Below are 18,226 nucleotides of genomic sequence, written 5' to 3' on the forward strand. Positions count from 1 at the left end.
CTGGCATCGGGCCCTGTGTCAAACTCCGAACTCAGCGGGGAGAGGGAGTCTGCTTGAGGATTCTCTCTCCCTCTCCCTCCGCTCCTTCCCTGGCTCATGTTCTCTCTCTCTCACTCTCAAATAAATACATAAATCTTAAAAAAAAGAGAGAGATATACATAGAGAGGATTCAGGAGATCTGCAGAGAGTCCTCTCTGGGTGTTCAGCACAGAAATGATCAGCATGTATATGTGAGGAAACTACCCAAGGTTGGGAAAAGAGCCATCTGCAAGGCTGGAGGGAACAGTGCCCAGACTCTCCCAGGGTTGGGAACAGTGCCTGTTTCTATCAGCCAGTTTGGAAAAGACTCAATTCAGGGGAGAGTACTCAGAAAGGTGTTACCTCAGAAGTGGAGAATAATCGGCTCTACACTGAACACTGCTATGGACCCACCAAAAAAACAACCATGGGCGCCTGGGTGGCTCAGTCGGTTAAGCGTCTGCCTTCGGCTCAGGTCATGATCCCAGGGTCCTGGGATCAAGTCCTGTGTCGGGCTCCCTGCTCGGCGGGAAGCCTGCTTCTCCCTCTCCCTCTGCCCCTCCCCCTGCTTGTGCCTCTCCCTCTCTCTGTCTCTCTCAAATAAATAAATAAGAATCTCTTTTAAAAAATCAACCAAACAGGCGCCTGGGTGGCTCAGTTGGTTAAGCGACTGCCTTCGGCTCAGGTCATGATCCTGGAGTCCCGGGATCGAGTCCTGCATCGGGCTCCCTGCTTGGCAGGGAGTCTGCTTCTCCCTCTGACCCTCTTCCCTCTTGTGCTCTCTATCTCTCATTCTCTCTCTCTCAAATAAATAAATAAAATCTTTAAAAAAAAATCAACCAAACAAAATATACAGTAAAAGAAACAACAAGGGAATTAAAACGGTACACTAGACTACACTTATTTAACACAAAGGAGACAAAATTGAGGAATGGAGGAACAGAAAAGACATAAGACATATAGAAAACAAAAAGCAAATGGAAGAAGTAAACCTACTTTATCAGTAATTAAATACTCCAATCAGAAGACAGAGATTTGCAGAGTGGATTTAAAAACATGATCCAAGGGGCCCACACTCACTGTGTGTAACCTTTTCTTTTTGGGCCTGGAGGCACATGAGACCCTCTCCATGGACTAGGCAGCCATGGCCAGCACTCGCATGTGTGTCCTGGTGGCAGGAGTGCTGCTGGCCCAGGACATATTCACCTTGAAGAGAAACATGAGGCAGAAGCCCAAGATCATTTTGATGCCTGTATCCAAGCCCTACATCTCTGGATGTTGCTTACTGTCTGTGCTGTGGTTCTAGGACAATCAAGAACAGAAGAACTCGGAGTGCCCTGGAGGACAATTGAATAACCAAGAAGTGACTAATTAAGAATCTGCTGTGTGTGTGAAAATGAGGTCAAAATTCCAAAAAAGCTCCATTCACATCGAGAACCCTATAAGAGAAGAAATTATCTGTGGTCTTATTAAAGAAGGACCTGTCACCTTTCAGATAATAATAGACTTTGGCGTAACACTAAGTAGATTTTTCTACAAAAGGAAAGGATGCCCAACATGTCATAATATCACTGACAATTATAAGCTGGTTACAGATGGAGGTCAAAAAGAATTACTATAACTAAAGGAAAAAGATTATGCTAGTAAAATGGATCCTGTTCCTCCAATAGAAGAGAAGTACCCTTATATGGTTCAACAGTGTCCTAAATCACAGGGTTTGCTTGTTAAACAAGCTCTACCAAAAGCTAAACTGAAAGAAATTGCAGCAGAATCTGATGTACGTTCAAGGAAGGATACGAGAATGTCTTCAATAAGCTCCAACAACACAGTCTCCCTGCGTTCAAATTTTCAGCTGGTATGGGTGATGTACTAGAAGAAGTTATCCCTCAGGCTGGTGTTGATCATCCAAATGTCAGAGTCGTGACTAACTCCATGGATTCTGATGAAAATGGGGTGTTCCAAGGACCTAAAGGAGAACTAGTTCATGAATTTAATAAACATGGTAGGGCTTTGAAAAGCACAGAACATCTCAAATCAACTATAAGACAGTAACAACACAACTCTGCTGGGAGACCCCCAAGGAGGCTTGAGAATTGCAGACGGACTAGCCAATGTTGAACACGTTCTGGAAACTGGATATCAAAATGATAGAGTAGAGGAGCTTCTAGAAAAGTACATGGAGGGGCACCTGGGTGGCTCAGTCATTAAGCATCTGCCTTCGGCTCGGGTCACTGTCCCAGGGTCCTGGGATGGAGCCCCGCATTGGGCTCCCTGCTCGGCGGAGAGCCTGCTTCTCCCTCTCCCTCTGCTTGCTGCTCCCCCTGCTTGTGTTCCTGCTCTTGCTATCTCTCTGTCAAATAAATAAATAAAATCTTTAAAAATAAAAAAGAGAAAAGTACATGGACCCTTATGATATTGTTTCAGTAAAAGATGAATCATTGACTGTCTTACAGAAGATTCTGTAAACAAGCATTCTTTAAGACCTCTTTCCTGTGGATGCAACTGATATAAGAACTGCTTATCCATTCATCTTGCTCAAAAACTCTTATTTATAATATATTCTTGCCCTTGAAATTTTCCTTTGCATTACTGAATATCTTCAGACACATTGAACCCATCAACTGGAAGCTCCTCTTTCTTCACCTCTCTCAATACAGTCCTCACCACACTTTTTGACAGATTAAAAAAAAAAAAAAAACCCAAAGAAACTTAAAGCCAAAATTTGAAAACTCCTCTAACTTTTCCAAAATGAATTTTGTAGTTTATGTTATCACAAAGTTTTTTTTTTAAAGGATTTTATTTATTTATTTGAGAGAGTAAGTGAAAGAGAGCACAAGTGGGGGGCTGGGGGAGCAGCAGAGGCAGAGGGAGAGGGAGAAGCAGACTCCCCGCTGAGCAAGGAGCCTGATGTGGGACTCCATCCAAGGATCCTGGGATCATGACCTGAGCCCAAGGCAGATGCTTAACCAACTGAGCCACCCAGGTGCCCCACCACAAAGTTTTTTTTAGGGCCTTTTTTATACTGGCAAAGTTTGTAGAAGTTAAAAAGAAGTTTTATGAAATGGTGAGATGATGTGCATGACTTTAAGTTTTGCTCTTTTTATAATGTGGGTGAATTATGCTGATGGCATAATTCATAATAACCATCTCCTGATATTGTGTTATGTGTGATTATTTTGTTTTTGGAACATTAATATTTACCATAAAATATTGCCACTTGGCATTTGAAAAAACTCTTGGTATCCACATGTCACTAATCATTACAAGATGTTCTGTAGTGAAGCACTGATAATTATCATGAAATGAAAAGCAAAACTAAAAAACAAAACTCACACATGATCCAACTATATGCCGTCTATAAGAGACATACGTTAGAGTCAAAGAAAGAAACAGGTAGAAAGTGAAAGGATAGAAAAAATAAACCATGCAAATAGTAATCAAAAGAGAGCTGGGGGTGGCACCTGGCTGAATCATCTGGTGGAGCAAGCGACTCTCGATCTCAGGGTTGTGAGTTTGACTCCCACATTGAATATAGAAATTACTCAAAAAAAAAAAAAAAAAAAAAGAACAAGAGCGAAGTGGAGTGGCTGTACTAATATCAGACAACATTGTTAATAGAGACAAAAAAAGACATTTTATACCGATAAAAGAGTCAATTCATTAGAAAGACATAATAGTTTTAAAAATATGAACCGAGCAATAATGCCCTAACAAACATAAAGAAAACCTGACAGAATTAAAGGGAGAAACAGACAGTTCAACAATAATAGTTGCAGACTTTAATACCCCACTTTTGATAGGGATAGAACAAAGAGGCAGAAGATCAACAATAAAATAAAAGACTTGAACCATAGACCGACTGGACCAGCAAACATCTGTAGAACACTCCACCGAACAAGAGCTGGATAAACACTCTTGCGTGCACACAGATCATTTTCCACAACAGACCATATGTTAGGCCACTAGAAAACAAAATGAAACACAAAAGCACAGGAAAAATAAAGATGTTTTCAAACATATAAATACAAGCCGAAATTCATCAACAGCAAGACTCACACTACAAGAAATGTTAAGCGAAATCCTTCAGGCAGACAGAAAATGATACCAGATGGAAACCTGGATCTACACAAATGGGTAACAAGCACTGGAAATGTTTTTCTTGACTCAAATCCCTTTGAAAGATAATTGACTGAACAAAACAAGAACAATGTATTGTGGGGTTTATAACAAATGTAAAAGTAAAATGCATGACAACAATAGCATAAAGCAGGCACTGGCAAACAACGGCCCATGGGCCAAGTCCAGCGCATCCTCTGTTTTTGTAAATGACATTTTATCGTGACACAGGCAAACTCATTCACTTCTGGATTGTTCATGGTTGCTTTCACGCAATGACAATAGAGTTGAGCAACTGTGACAAAGACCGTATGACCCACAAAACCTAAAATATCTACTTGGTTCCTTCACAAAAAGTTTGCTGACCTCAGAAATAAAGGCCCCTGGAAATATTTTGTTGTCAAGTCCTTATACTATTTGTGAAGTGGTATAATATCGCTTGAAGCTGGATTGGGATAAGTTAAAGAGGTATAAATCTATAAACCCTAAAGCAACCACTCAAATAACAAAGATGTGTATCTATTAAGCCAACAAAGGAGTGTTAAAGGAGGTTAAAAAACAAAAACACTCAAATAATACCAAAGAAGGAAAAAGGAACAAAAAGCAGATGGAACAAATAGAACCCTAATAAGGTGACAGATTCAACCCTAATTATATCAATAATCACATTAAATGTAAATGATCAAAACAGTCTGATTAAAAAAGCAAAGATTGTCAGGGGTCCCTGGGTGGCTCAGTTGGCTAAGCATCTGACTTTGACTCAGGTCATGATCTCAGGGTCCTGGGATTGAGCTCCACGTTGGGCTCCCTACTCAGTGGGGGAGTCTGCTTCTCTCTCTCCCTCTTCCTCTGCACGCCCCTCCACCTCTGCTTGTGCTTACGCACATTCTCTCTCTCAAATAAATAAATCTTTTTTTTTTTTTTTTTAATTAGAGATTGTCAGATTAGTTAAAAAAGCAAGACCAGGGCGCCTGGGTGGCTCAGTTGGTTAAGCGGCTGCCTTCGGCTCAGGTCATGATCCTGGAGTCTCAGGATCGAGTCCCACATTGGGCTCCCTGCTCAGCAGGGAGTCTGCTTCTCCCTCTGACCGTCCCCCCCTCTCATGTGCTTTCTCTCTCTCAAATAAATAAAATCTTTAAAAAAAAAAAAAAGGCAAGACCAACTATATGCCACTTTCAAGAAAAAAACTTTATATAGAGACACAGATAGGTAAAACAAAAAAGAATGCGAGAAGATACACCATATTCACAATTGTAAAAGAAAAAAAAGCTGGAATCATTATATTAATACTAGACAAGGTAGATTTCAGAGGTAAGAATATCACTAGGGATAAAAATGTCATTTCTTGGGACACCTGGGTGGCTCAGCTGGTTAAGCGTCTGCCTTCGGCTCAGGTCATGCATGATCCCAGGGTCCTGGGATTGAGTCCCGCATCTGGCTCCTTGCTCAGCGGGGAGCCTGCTTCTCCCTCTGCCTGCAGCTTCCCCTGCTTGTGCTCTTTCTCTTTCTCTCTCCTTCTCACAAATAAATAAAACCTTTTTTTTTTTTTAAAGGTAATTTCTTAACATAAGGAGATCAATTCATCAAGAGGGCATAACAATCCTATATGTCTCTGCACCTAATAATGGGGCTTCAAAATATGTGAAGCAAAGCCTGATAGACCTACAAGGAGATATGGACAAATCCACAGCTATAGTCAGAGATTTCAGTACCTTTATCTTGCTAATTGACAAGCAGGCAGAAAATCAGCAAGGACATTGTATTCATTTTCTGGAGCTGTTATAACAGACTGGGTGACTTAAACAACAGAAATGTATTGTCTCCCAGCTCTGGAGGCCCAAAGTTCTGGATCCAGGTGTCTGCAGGGTTGGTTCTCTGTAAAGCTGTGAGGGAGAATCTGGCCTCTGGTGGCCTCAGGCATTCACTGATGGCTGTCTTCTCCCTACCATCTATGGACAATCGTCTTCTCTTTGCACGTGTCTTGTCTTTCCGTCCAAATTTCCCCTTTTTATAAAGACCCACTTATACTGGATTAGGGCCCACCCTAATGGCCTCATCTTAACTTGATCATCTGCAAAGACCCATTTCCAAATAAGGTTGCATTTACAGGTACTGGGAATTAGGACTTCAACACCTTTTGGGAGTGGGGGGGAAGGACACACAGTTTAACCCTAACAGATACAGTAAAGTTGAACAACACTATAACCTACTTAACCCAATTGACATTTATAGGATACTTTCCCCAACAACAGCAGAGGACACATTCTCAAGCACACACAAAACATTTATCAAGATAGACCATATTCTGGGCCATAAAATATACATCCATCAATCTAAAAGGATTCAAGTTATACAAATTATATTCTCTGACCACAGTGGAATTAAATTAGAAATTGGTGACAGAAAGATCCCTGGAAAATCCCCAAATATTTAGAAACAAAATAACAGACTGCTAAATAGATCATGGATGAAAGAAGAAATCAAAAGGGATATAAGAAAGTATTTTGAACTATATACCAGAACTTGAGGGATGCTGCTAGAGCAATACTTAGGGACATATTTATAGCACTAAATGCCAACACTGAAATGGAAAGAGTCTCAGCTTGCACTTCAGGAAACTAGCAAAAGAAGAGCAAATTAAAACCAAAGCAAGCAGAAGAAAGGAAATAATGAAGATCAGAGCAGAAAACAATGGAGAGAAAACAACAAAGAAAATCGATAAAATGAAAAACTATTTGAGTAAATCAATATAACTGATAAACCTCTAGACAGACTGATGAGGAATTAGAGAGAGAAGAGACACAAATTACCATCAGGAATGTCATCAAGGAAACGCAAATTAAAACATGATACCACGACACACCGATTAGTATGGTCAAAATCTGGAACACTGACTAATTCAGCAAACGCTGACAAGGATCTGGAGCAGCAGGAACTCTCATTCATTGTTGGTGGGGATGCAAAATGGCACAGCCACCGTGGAAGACAGTTGGCGGCTTCTTATAAATAACTAAACACACTCTTTCTATATACCAACAATCACAGTCCTTAGTATTCACCCAAAGGAGTTGAAAACTTATGTCCACACAAAAACCTGCACACAGATGCCGACAGCAACCTTATTCATAATTGCCAAAACTTGAAAGCAACTAAGATGCCCTTCAAGTAGGTGAATGGATGAACAAATTGTGGTACATCCCAGACCATGGAATATGATACAGCACTAAAAGGAAATGAGCTATATCGAATCATAAAAAGACATGGAGGAAACGTGAATGCACAGTGCTAAGTGAAAGAAGCCATCATACCGTATGATTCCAACTATACGACATTTTGGAAAAGGCAAAACTATGGAGACAGTGAAAGGATCAGTGGCTGCGAGTGGGGAGAGAGGAATGAAGAGGCGGAGCACAGAGGATTTTTAGGGCCAAAAAACTACTGTGTATGGTACTATCATGGTGCATCCATGCCATTACACGTTTGTCCAAACTCATAAATTGTACAACACCAAGAGTGAAGCTTGATTAAAACTATGGACTCTGAGTGACATTATGCGTCCTTGTAGGTTCACCAGGTGTTAACAAACGTACTGCTCTGGTGGGGGACATTGTTAGTGGGGAAAGTTATGCGTGTGTATATGGGCAGAAGGTATATGGGAAACCTCTATACCTTCTACTCCATTTCTTTAAATTTATTTATTTTTAAGATTGTATTTATTTGAGAGAGACAACAAGCAGGGGAAGGAGCAGGAGAAGAAGACTCCCTGCTGAGCAGGGACCCCCCCCCCCCCAATGTGGGACTCCATCCTAGGACCTTCAGATCATGATCCGAGCTGAAGGCAGATGCTCAACCCACTGAGCCACCCAGGTGTCCCTTTAAACTTATTATGTATTTATTTATTTTAAGGAAGCTCCATGCCCAATGTGGGGCTTGAACTCACAACCCTGTGATCAATCATCACTGCTCCACCAACTGAACCAACTAGGTGCTCCTATACCTTCTACTCAGCTTTGCTGTGAACCTAAAACTCTAAAAACAAAGTCTTGGTTTTTTTTAAGTCAATTTTTAAATGCCAGCGGGGGGGGGGGTGGGGATGTCTCTCCACGAGCCACAGCTAGCAGTTTCCCCAACACCCCCTTTTAGGCATATCTAATCCTGACCAGAGGCTGTGTTGTGATCCCCATAACAGTCATTTTTTAGTCAGGATCCAGGTTCCAATGATTATAATCTTTTTCTTTTTTTAAATTTTTTAAAGTAATCTCTACCCTCAGCGTGGGACTCAAACTCACAACCCCAAGATCTAAGAGTTGCATGTTCTACTGACTGAGCCAGCCAGGCACCCCCCTCAGCAATGCTTCTAATCTTAAGCGTCACCTGCAGTGACCAACCTCTGTAAAAGCCACAAACACACAGCTGTTGGTAGGGGACTCTGGCCAGGGTGAGACTGGCCCCACCCCAGGGTGAGTGTGGGCTCCCTGGACACCTGAAGACCTTGAAATCTCAGCAAAACAATTTCTTACTACTCACAAAGAACCTACAAGATCCCAGGAAGCAGGAAAGATTTACAACCTCTTCAGACCTCACCCCGTCAGAGCCTTCCCGGGTTGAGGACACAGTATTTCCCTCTGAGGTCCGAAGCTGCCTCACTGGTAAGACTTAACGGCCCAGCTCTGGGACTAGCTGATGCTGCCCCAAAAGCACTGAACAAAAACACTAGCTCAGGCTCCTACATTCCTTTTCTACTCTTGTAGAACAAGTGAACGCAAATGTAGACATCGAAAACAGCCCAAGTTTATTATCTCAGTTTCCATGGGTCATGAGTCTGGTCTTGTTTTATCGGGTTCGCTATTGGGGCCTCAGCTGCAATCCAGGCTAAGCTGCGGCCTTATCGGAGGATCAGGGTTGTTGCCAGAATTCGGCTCCTCATGGCTGGAGCTCTTAGCTCCTAGAGCCCACTCTCAATCCCAGCCACGAGACACCCTCGCCATAGGGGCCACCCTCTGGTTTCACTTTCTCAAGGAGGGCTCACTTGATTAGGTCAGGACCACCCGATCCCTCCTTTGATTAAACTTGAAGTCAATTTATTAACAACCTGATTATGAGAAAGATGCCCCACCATATCGGCAGGTTCTGCCCACAACCCGAAGGGATTATATGTTTGCACAACAGAGGGTGGGAATCTTAAAGCAAGTCTTAAAAGACACTCCAGGAAGCAACGGCTGTGGACTTTGTGTCCAGGTTATTGCCCGACACTCAGAAACAAGAGTAACAGAAAATGGCAGGAGAGTGCTGCTAAACCTCCCTGACTAGCCAATCATTCACCAACTGCCCCAAGAGGAAGAACGGGACTGTATTAATATGTTCCAGATGGCTGCCCTGACAAATTACCCCGCAGCTTAGTGGCTTCAAACAACACGAATTTGTTATCGTAACAGTTCAAAAGGTCAGAATCCCAGAGCTCAGTTGCACTGGGCTGAAGTCAAGGTGACGGGCAGGGCTGGCGATGGTGCAGGCTCTCAGCACAACCTGCGTCCCCTCTCCTCCGGCTGCTTAGAGTGGCTTGTGCCCCGGTCGCCCCAGTCTCTGCTTCTGTGGCCGCATCGCCTCCCCCTCTTCTGTGGTCGAATCTCCTGCCTCCCTCTCATCGGTACCTTTGTGATCCCACCACCAGGCCCACCCAGATGATCCAGAACCAGCTCCCATCTCACGATCCCTAACTACTTCATGTCTGCCGAGTCCCCTTGTCCATGTAAACGGACATTTAGCTTACCACATTAGCTTACCATGGTGACTAAAAGCAAAGTCATGGTTTTACAGAATGCACAAAAGTTTGCGATCCTAGAAAAATGGGCATAACAGCTACAGGGGTGGGGGAGGGGTGGAATGGGGTTTTAGAAAAGTGGGCTGTTTTTGTTGCTGGCATTCGAGGAGACCCACGTTGTTTCTGAGGATCATGGGAACTGAAAGTCATGAGTGCCCGAGCTGACCTCCTAACGGGAACCATGCTTCGGACTCATGTGGATTTCTACACAACAAACTGGAACTACACAGCCCCCTTCCAGCTGGGAAAACCCGGAACACAGCCCTCTATTGCTCTGTCCCTCACACCCCACACCAACAAGCCAGGGATTTCGGGGGCAGTGATGCCAGGTGCTCTATGTTAAGACAACTTCTCAACTCTTGCACCTTCCAAGATGGTCAACCTCGTAGGACTTTCCTACCAAAGAGTGCCTCGCGCCATCTCTCCTTATTTCAGCAAGCCTAAGGTGGTGTCATTTAAAATGCACCACCAGGGGCACCTGGGTGGCTCAGTCGTTAAGTGTCTGCCTTCGGCTCAGGTCATGATCCCAGGGTCCTGGGATCGAGCCCCGCATCGGGCTCCCTGCTCAGCAGGAAGCCTGCTTCTCCCTCTCCCACTCCCCCTGCTTGTGTTCCCTCTCTCGCTGTGTCTCTGTCAAATAAATAAATAAAATCTTTAAAAAAAAATAAAATAAAATGCGCCACCAATTTCCGAACCCCTAAGACAAGGAATATGCTGCCAATTAATTACAAAACACCACCAACTCAAAGACACAACCTGATTTCGGAGACACTAAAACGTGAGGGAAAAAAATTTTGAAAAACAATACAATGTGAGGGGAAATATGCACCTTTGAATCAATGGGTTTATTTTGAGTCAAAGTACAGTTAAGCCCCTCCTTTCCTGCGAACCTGTTAGGTTGTGATCTGAACAATGAGAATTGTAGGATGAGCTCCTCTACACAGGATGGATCTGGCGCTTCCTCCTGAGCTGGAGCTTTCTATCCTTCCTGCCTTAAATGAGATCCCCCCAAGCATGGAACCTGCTATTTCCATGACTCCAAGACACCATAAAATGTTTATTTCTATTTCCCTGGGGATGTGCCATGGGGTGACCAGGCAGACGGAAGTAGGGTGACTCTTGTGAAGCCCCTTCCTAACTTGCTCCACTGTTCTTTGGGTTCCGAAGCCCAAGATATCTAAATGGTGATCACAGCTGAACAGGGGATCACCTGTCCTCAATGGAATCCTGAAAATAAGTTTTAATTTTGGCTACTTTATAAAGGAGAGGCCACAAGGCTTTGAAGAGAAAATGCCCTTTAACTTGGACATGCTATTTCTGCAAGAGATCATCTGTGTTCAAGGTGTGTGGACCTGGTGAAATGGTCACTGATTCTTCCATTGTTATGCCCATCACCATGGCTCTAGCCGGAGACTCAGATGCATCACCTTGATGATGGGAAAGTGAAGCAGCTCTTTCCTCCCTTAAGCAAGTTTTGATTAGCGCACTAGGGTTGGTTGGCTCTTCCTGGTTATGGTGTGCCTTTCATTTTTTCTGACCCTTAGAAGTAGCACGTGGAGGGGGAGGGGAAGCAGACGGAGAAGCATCATGGTCATCTTTGTGCATATGAGCAAAGCTGTGGAGAACGCCCTGCTGCTCATCAGGATCCACGCTTGGAAAGCACTGGTCTGTGTCCTCGCGTGCACTCACGTCCTGGGATGGGCATCTTCCACCTCAGTTCTGAGCTCCTGGAGCTGTGGCTGCTTGCACACACTTGCAGCCTTCCTCCTCCAGGTAGAAACACAACACCCCTCCCATGTCCGGCGTTCCAGAGGCGGGATTTACTCCTCTGTGCTGATAGCCCCCATACTCGCCGTCCTAGCTTCTGTCCTGACCCTCTACTTACGATGTGGGCAGACGGTGCATCTCTCCACTGCCTGAGAGCTACCACCCCTCTGCCAAAACACACGGTCGACCTTAAAAATGCTGAGTCTTGAACTCCTAACCTCATATTTATGGTAAAGGGTCCCACCAACAGGGCCAGAGAAACATTGGTCTCCAAGCATGTTTGTTGTGTTTTCTTCTCAGCTCCAGACGGTGAGACTCTCCACTGCGTTCATGATGGTCTGTGCAGCGGCTGAACTTGTCATTGCCAGAGCTTGTTCTCCTGCTTCTCAAGAATCTTTTAATATTTATATTTATTCTCCTTTGCTCCTGGGGCTGTTGACGATTCTGAGCAACTGTCAAAAAACAGACACTTTCTTACCTCTGGAAAAGTGAAAGTGTCTAAAAGGGCTTCTGTCGTGCTTATTTCTAGGTCTGGCAGGTGTCCTGCCGGCACCCTAAAAAAATGTGTAGTTCACTCAAAACATGATACTGCTATGTGTGAAGAGCTTTGGCTTAAAAAGAAAAAAAACAAAAACAAAAACAGCGAAAGCAGAGGCAACCTTTTTCTAGGCCATTCCTTTTGCTTGCAGGGTCCTTCTGATGCTGCTTTCCTCTGAAGATGCCCCCGCCCCATTCAAAAAGCAATCTTAAGAGACTAGCAAGGGAATCTTTTGTATCCACGTGATATTTGACGTGCCCCAGATGGCCACTTGGTGGCGCCAAAAGGTCCACTCTCTTCCCCCTGTTGGTGTGGGTCCTGGGGAGGTGACACTTTTTGAGTAACCCAGAGGCCCAAAGCCAGAGGGGGAATATCCAGCCAAAAGGGCAGCTGATCCTCGTCCTCGAGGGCCATTTGATAATACCCATTTTATTCAGATAGAGAAAGGGTGGGGATCTGAAAATGATTTGGAGGGCACCTTGGTGGCTCTGTCATAAGCATCTGCCTTTGGTTCAGGTCATGATCCTGGGGTCCTGGGACTGAGCGCTGCATCAGGCTCCTTGCTCAGCGGGGAGTCTGCTTCTCCCTGCCCTTCCCCCCGGCTCGTGCTCATACTCTCTCTCTCTCCCTCCCTCTCACAAATACATAAATAAAATCTTAAAAAATAATAAAAATGATTTAGTTATCCTGTGCACTGCCTTGGGACGGACAGATGCATGCATACACTCGTGTGTCAAAGTCATCAACACAGGGCCCCCTAAAGACATTTTATTTCCAAAGTCGGTCATCTCTGTCCACTAAGCATAAAGGGACTCAGGCATTTCAGACCAGACTGTAAAGGAACTTTGAAAAGCTATAAAAGCAAATAAAAACTTCACTCAGGTACCGTTTTCCATCCAATTGGAAAAAAACTGGGTACAGACAGACAGTGCTGGTGGGGACTCGAGAAACATGTTCTCTCCCACGTTGTTGGGGAGGGTCTAAATTAGAACCATATCCGTGGGGGCGCCTGGGTGGCTCAGTCGTTAAGCGTCTGCCTTCGGCCCAGGTCATGATCCCAGGGTCCTGGGATCGAGCCCCACATCAGGCTCTCTGCTCCGCGGGAAGCCTGCTTCTCCCTCTCCCACTCCCCCTGCTTGTGTTCCCTCTCTCGCTATCTCTCTCTGTGTCAAATAAATAAATAAAATCTTAAAAAAAAAAAAAAAAAAAGAACCACATCTGTGGAAGACAGTTTGGCAAAAGTGGGCTGAATCACAAACCTGCATTCCATTTCTAGGAATGTACCCTATGAATATGTTTGCACACGTGAATGTCACATTGGAGCATGGTTTGTTTTAAGACTGGAAAAAACACTTAAAACATCCATAATAGGAAGCATGAAATTACGAACATCTACATAATGGAATACTGTGCACTAGCAAAGAGGGAGAGGTCGAGGGGAGCCCCACCCGAAACCAGTGCCCAGGTCCCCAGTTTGTTCACCCCTTGTGAGGCCTTCCAGCCATCTGTAATTGCTTGCTCCAGCTCCTCCCAGGTGACCATGGTGACTTCTTCTCCAACAGGCATCAAACTCATCTTCCGGCTCACTAGGTCCTGATAGTAATAGACAACATGCAGGCAGGCAGACAGACAGACAGACACACACCCCAAGTTTAATCCCAGAAAGCTTTAGGAACAGAACAGAGCTAACAGAATCCACAGCCCTAGTCCTGAGGAGAAGTCACTGTCCTTCAAGTGACCAGTGAGATTTGGGCAGCCAGTTTCCTGTCCTTTGTGGGCCCCTGGTGGGACACCGGGCAGGGATGGAAAGGATTTCCCCTCAATCCAGGGGCAGTGCCCAGAGGGGCAGAGAGCCTCACCCAACTTCGGAGGGACACAGACATCTGGGGTGGGAGTCTGGACATCCTCCCCTACTGCCTGCTTGAGGGCCCTCTGTTACAGAACTCGCCCATATTACCAGGATTTCATTCCGTTCTCTGACTATCTTCTCTAGTACATCAATCCGCTGGAGGGCTTTCTGGAAGAAAAGTTCAGAGATGGAGGATCAAAACAGCCCCTCCTGTGGCCCCTACACATACGTACACACCCACACACGCACACACACATACATGCACTCACAGGGGAGAAGAAGAAAGGAGGTGTGTGGATCTTACAGGAGCAGGGAGTAGAGAGCTGCTAAGTCAGCTAAATTGTTTTCTTTCCAGCCAACAAGAGGCAGGAAAGTGAGGTGTGTGGTGGGGGACAGCGTGCCAAGAGCAAATGCTAACCCAAGGGTGGGAATCTTTGCTCCTGGGATTCACTTCATCCTACCCACGACCGAAACATTCTGGCACTACAGAATGAGGCTGACCTCGCCTCTCAAAGACAAAAATGATCAGGTCCTTCAGAGGTGTCTAAATGGCTGTGTGGTTTAAAGAGAAAAGCATCCCAAAGGAACCAAAACAATGGCCACCCACATGGCTCAGTCGGTTAAGCGGCTGCCTTTGGCTGGGGTCATGATCCCAGGGTCCTAGGATCGAGTCCCACTCGGGTTCCTTGCTCAGCAGGGAGTATGCTGCTTCCCCTGCTTGTGCGGGCACTCTTTCGCATAAACAAACAAATAAATAACGTATTTTAAAAAAAAAGAACCAAAACAAATTGCTAAAACTTAAGTTATTCCATATGACTTATGCAAACCTCGGGAAAGTAGGAATCTAGAGGTAAAACAAGCACTTGGTTAAAAAAAAAAAATCTAAAAACACCACACTTCGAAAAGAAAAGCTTCCCAAGGCAGAGGTGAGTCCCGCTTGGGGCTCAAGGCTTGGGATGAGGGGCAGAACCGAGGCAGGGGCCCCCGTGGCCTCCCTCAGCCTCTCGCTGGGCTTCTTCCTAACTGCCTCTCCTCCTCCTTCGGGCGCTAAGCCCCTGGATGGCTTCTGGAGGCCTGAACTAAGAGCACTGCCTGGTGCTTTGGGCCTTACTGTTCATCTGAAGGGGGTTCTACTTCTTTCTCCAAGAAACAAAGATCCAAGTGAAGGTGTGGCGGGGGTCTGAGAAGGGGCAGCGGAATGGCGAGGACAGGCACTGCATGGGAAGGTGGCGCCTCCGCGATCCGCGACGTGGGGTCCCCGCCGTCCCTCACCGCAAGGCTCGACTCAGGGAGCTCCTGCGCCTTTTCCTGGGCTTCTTTGAGAGTTTTCACGTCCTCCACTACATCGTGCAGCAGCTCCATGGCCTGCAAGGTGGACGCGGGGCCGTTCCGAGGCCTGGCGCACCCCCACCACACCCGCGCCTCCCTGCTCCCGCCGCCTCCCTTCCCGCCCCCGGGGAGCGGCCTGTGGGCTCCGCCCCGCCCCCCCCCCCCCCCACGCTCCGCACTCACCTGGGAGACCTGGGAGACGGTGGCCCGCTCGCCCTTCGCGATTTCCAACGACCCTGCTCGTGCCCTTGCCGGCGTCAGCTTGGCTGTCTCCTCCTCCAGCCAGTCCCGGGCGCCCAGCTCGCTGATGGGGGCCGTCAGGTGCTGCACGTGGCTCACGATGCCCTGCACCTGGTTCGTGACGGTCTTGAGCTGCCTGCTGAGGTCCTGCACCTGCCCGCCCAGGCCCTTCACCTGGCTCTCCAGCGCCGCCGCCGCCGCCGCCGTCGGTGGCTTGGCCAAGCTTCCGCGCGGCTTCTCTTTGGACACAGCCAGCTGCGGGGCGCTGAGCACTGCCTGCGGGGGCTCCAAGGTGCGGCTTGGCTCCGGCGACGGCAACGGCGACTGGAAGTCGATGCGCACCTCCTGCAGGCTGAGGCTCCGGAGCATGGCCACGATGAGCGTGTGCAGGGCCGTGAAGTTGACGGCGCCCACCTCCGGGGTGCCGATGGCCAGGTCGGCCAGCTCCCGGAGGGAGACCGTAGTGGTGGCCGCCGTCGCGGGTGGCATCGTGCGCCCTCTCAGCAGCGGTCCGCGCCCTCGGCTGGCGGGGCGGCCATGTCCCCCTCACTGCCCCCCGCGCCCCTGGGCGCTCTCCGGGGCACCAGTCACTGTCTGCCGCCCGCCTGGAGGACGACGGAGGGGAAGCGCCCGGCCTCCGGGCTTCCCACCCTCTGCTCCTGGGGACCCGCGCCCGCCTCCCCGGCGGGGTCCCGACACCCGCCTACCCTCCGCCGTCCAGTCTCCGAGCTACAGCCCTGGGCCGCCCTCCCCTCGCGCCGGGTCGCGGCCAGCGGACGTTTGGAACGGGAGGGACAGCCCCGTTCGCTGCCAGGTGGTGCTGGCCCCCGCGCGCCCCCAAGGGTTCTGCGAAAGAACTGGCGCCGTCTAGCTGGCCACGGCGCGGTGCGGGACCTGCCCATACGCGAAGCCACCCCCCAACTCGCAAGGGGAGCCCATCCTAGCGGGGTCTGGGGAAGCCTTGGCCATACCCCAAGGCACCACGAGTTGTTACTATCGGTTATCGCTCCTAAAGGGGCTATGGGGCTGTGTCAAGGCACTGCTATGGGAACACAATAGTTTGGGGAGGGGAGGCGTCCTATGGCTCACCTAGATTCCAGCCGTCCCTTAACCTAGGAAGGCCTCCCATTCATTCAGCCACTAAGAACAGGACATTTAAGAGACACCATGTGTGTCCTTAGCCTGTTCCATTATTTAGGGCAGTGGCACATGTATCTAAGGGATGCAGTCCTGAGACCTCGGCCTTTTGGGGACAGTTCTCATCTCATTTTGCTTCGTCAGAAAGGAGGGTAACTTGGAAAAGACCACTCACCACCCAGGCAGCTCCAACCCGCCACCAGATGACAGACCTTCACTGTGCCACCCTGGCCTAGTTTATCTCAAAACAGACTCCTCTGGTCAGGTGCCAGCATTTCAGCTCATCCCAAGGCAGGATTAGATAAGACTAGAGGAATTTGGTGCTCTCAGCAATTGGGGATTGACTTCCCCACACCAGATTCTTCCAGAAAATGTAAAATGTCAGTGTTTACATTCAGGAAAGCTAAGGAAAACCTGTGCAAAAATCTGTACCATGTACTCCTATTTTAACTACTTCTCAAATTCAAACTTTTAGTCTGAGCTGATAGAATGTAATGGAAACCCTTCATGCCCCTCATCCCCAAGTGTTGCCTGGGAGTGGAGTTAAAACATCAGTCTAGAACCTCCAGGAAGGTTAACACCTGAGGATTTTTGTTCACCATCATAGTTCCAGCGCCTGACACTCAGTGGGGCCTTCATGTGCTTGCTGATACCATCAAAAGAACAAATTCTCTGCAGCTTTGTGCACTTAGGCTTTTACCCCATAAAACAAAAGGCTGGATCACAAAGTTAAAGCCTTGTAGTGGGGCATCCATGGTCCTAGAGGCTGTGGAAAGTGATCTTCTTGATTCTAAGTTCGATGTTACCCTGCTACTACTGTGCTAGCTCGGGCCAGAATCTTAACTCCCGGAATCCTCACGACCTCCTCTGCATATGCCTGAGACCTGGCATCATGCAAGGCACATATTAGGACCCACTAAGTGCCCATAGAAAGGGTGTATCTGAATATATTCTAATTCTAATCCCAGGAAATATATTCTACTAAATAAGTACATAGAAACACCTCGGTTCTTATAGGCGCAGGAAAATAAACATTAACTGGATGTATAAATGGAATTTTGGAGTTGAAAAGGACCTCCCTCAGCTGTCAGTTCCAAACCTCCCTTTTTATATCTGATGAGAGGTCCAGAAAGGACTAGTCATCTGCCTGGCCATACGAATAAGAACTAGGTCTCCTGAGTAATAGTCCATAGCTCTTCCTCCACCACCACGCTATCTGATAATTAAGTTCTTGCTCAAAATGCCCCTACTTGGACTATTAACAGAAGGCAACTTGTGTGCTTGAAAAAGCTAATGTGCTCAAAGTCTTGATTGTGGCTTGGGAACTTTTCAAGTCATTAGGAAAGGGGTAAAAATGTCAAGGAAACGTCCCTGCAGAGAAATATAATTGTACAAAGAATCGAATTGTCCT

General features: G+C 46.9%; 2 protein-coding genes and 1 pseudogene across 11 annotated transcripts in view; 2 read left to right on the forward strand and 1 right to left on the reverse strand.

Moving 5' to 3' along the window:
- The window catches only part of QRICH2 (glutamine rich 2), a 35,480-nt gene extending 19,030 nt beyond the window's left edge, over positions 1-16,450 (reverse strand). For 8 of the 10 annotated variants that reach the window (XM_027625062.2, XM_027625064.2, XM_035724486.1 and 5 more), the window contains exons 1-4: positions 15,622-16,450; positions 15,382-15,474; positions 14,218-14,277; positions 13,743-13,853 (exon numbers count right to left, since the gene is read on the reverse strand). In XM_027625062.2, the coding sequence (XP_027480863.2) occupies positions 13,743-13,853; positions 14,218-14,277; positions 15,382-15,474; positions 15,622-16,167 (810 nt within the window). In that variant the 5' untranslated portion in view covers positions 16,168-16,450. The other 2 variants (XM_035724490.1, XM_027625066.2) reach the window with 2 other exon arrangements.
- Positions 1-18,226, forward strand: part of LOC113939299 (60S ribosomal protein L35a-like) — a 426,207-nt gene that overhangs the window by 268,046 nt on the left and 139,935 nt on the right. The gene's annotated exons all lie outside the window — the stretch shown is intronic.
- On the forward strand, positions 1,163-2,483 carry LOC113939300 (annotated as a pseudogene).

The sequence above is a fragment of the Zalophus californianus genome, chromosome 16 (genome assembly GCF_009762305.2).
Source record: "Zalophus californianus isolate mZalCal1 chromosome 16, mZalCal1.pri.v2, whole genome shotgun sequence".
NCBI classification, from domain to species: domain Eukaryota; kingdom Metazoa; phylum Chordata; class Mammalia; order Carnivora; family Otariidae; genus Zalophus; species Zalophus californianus.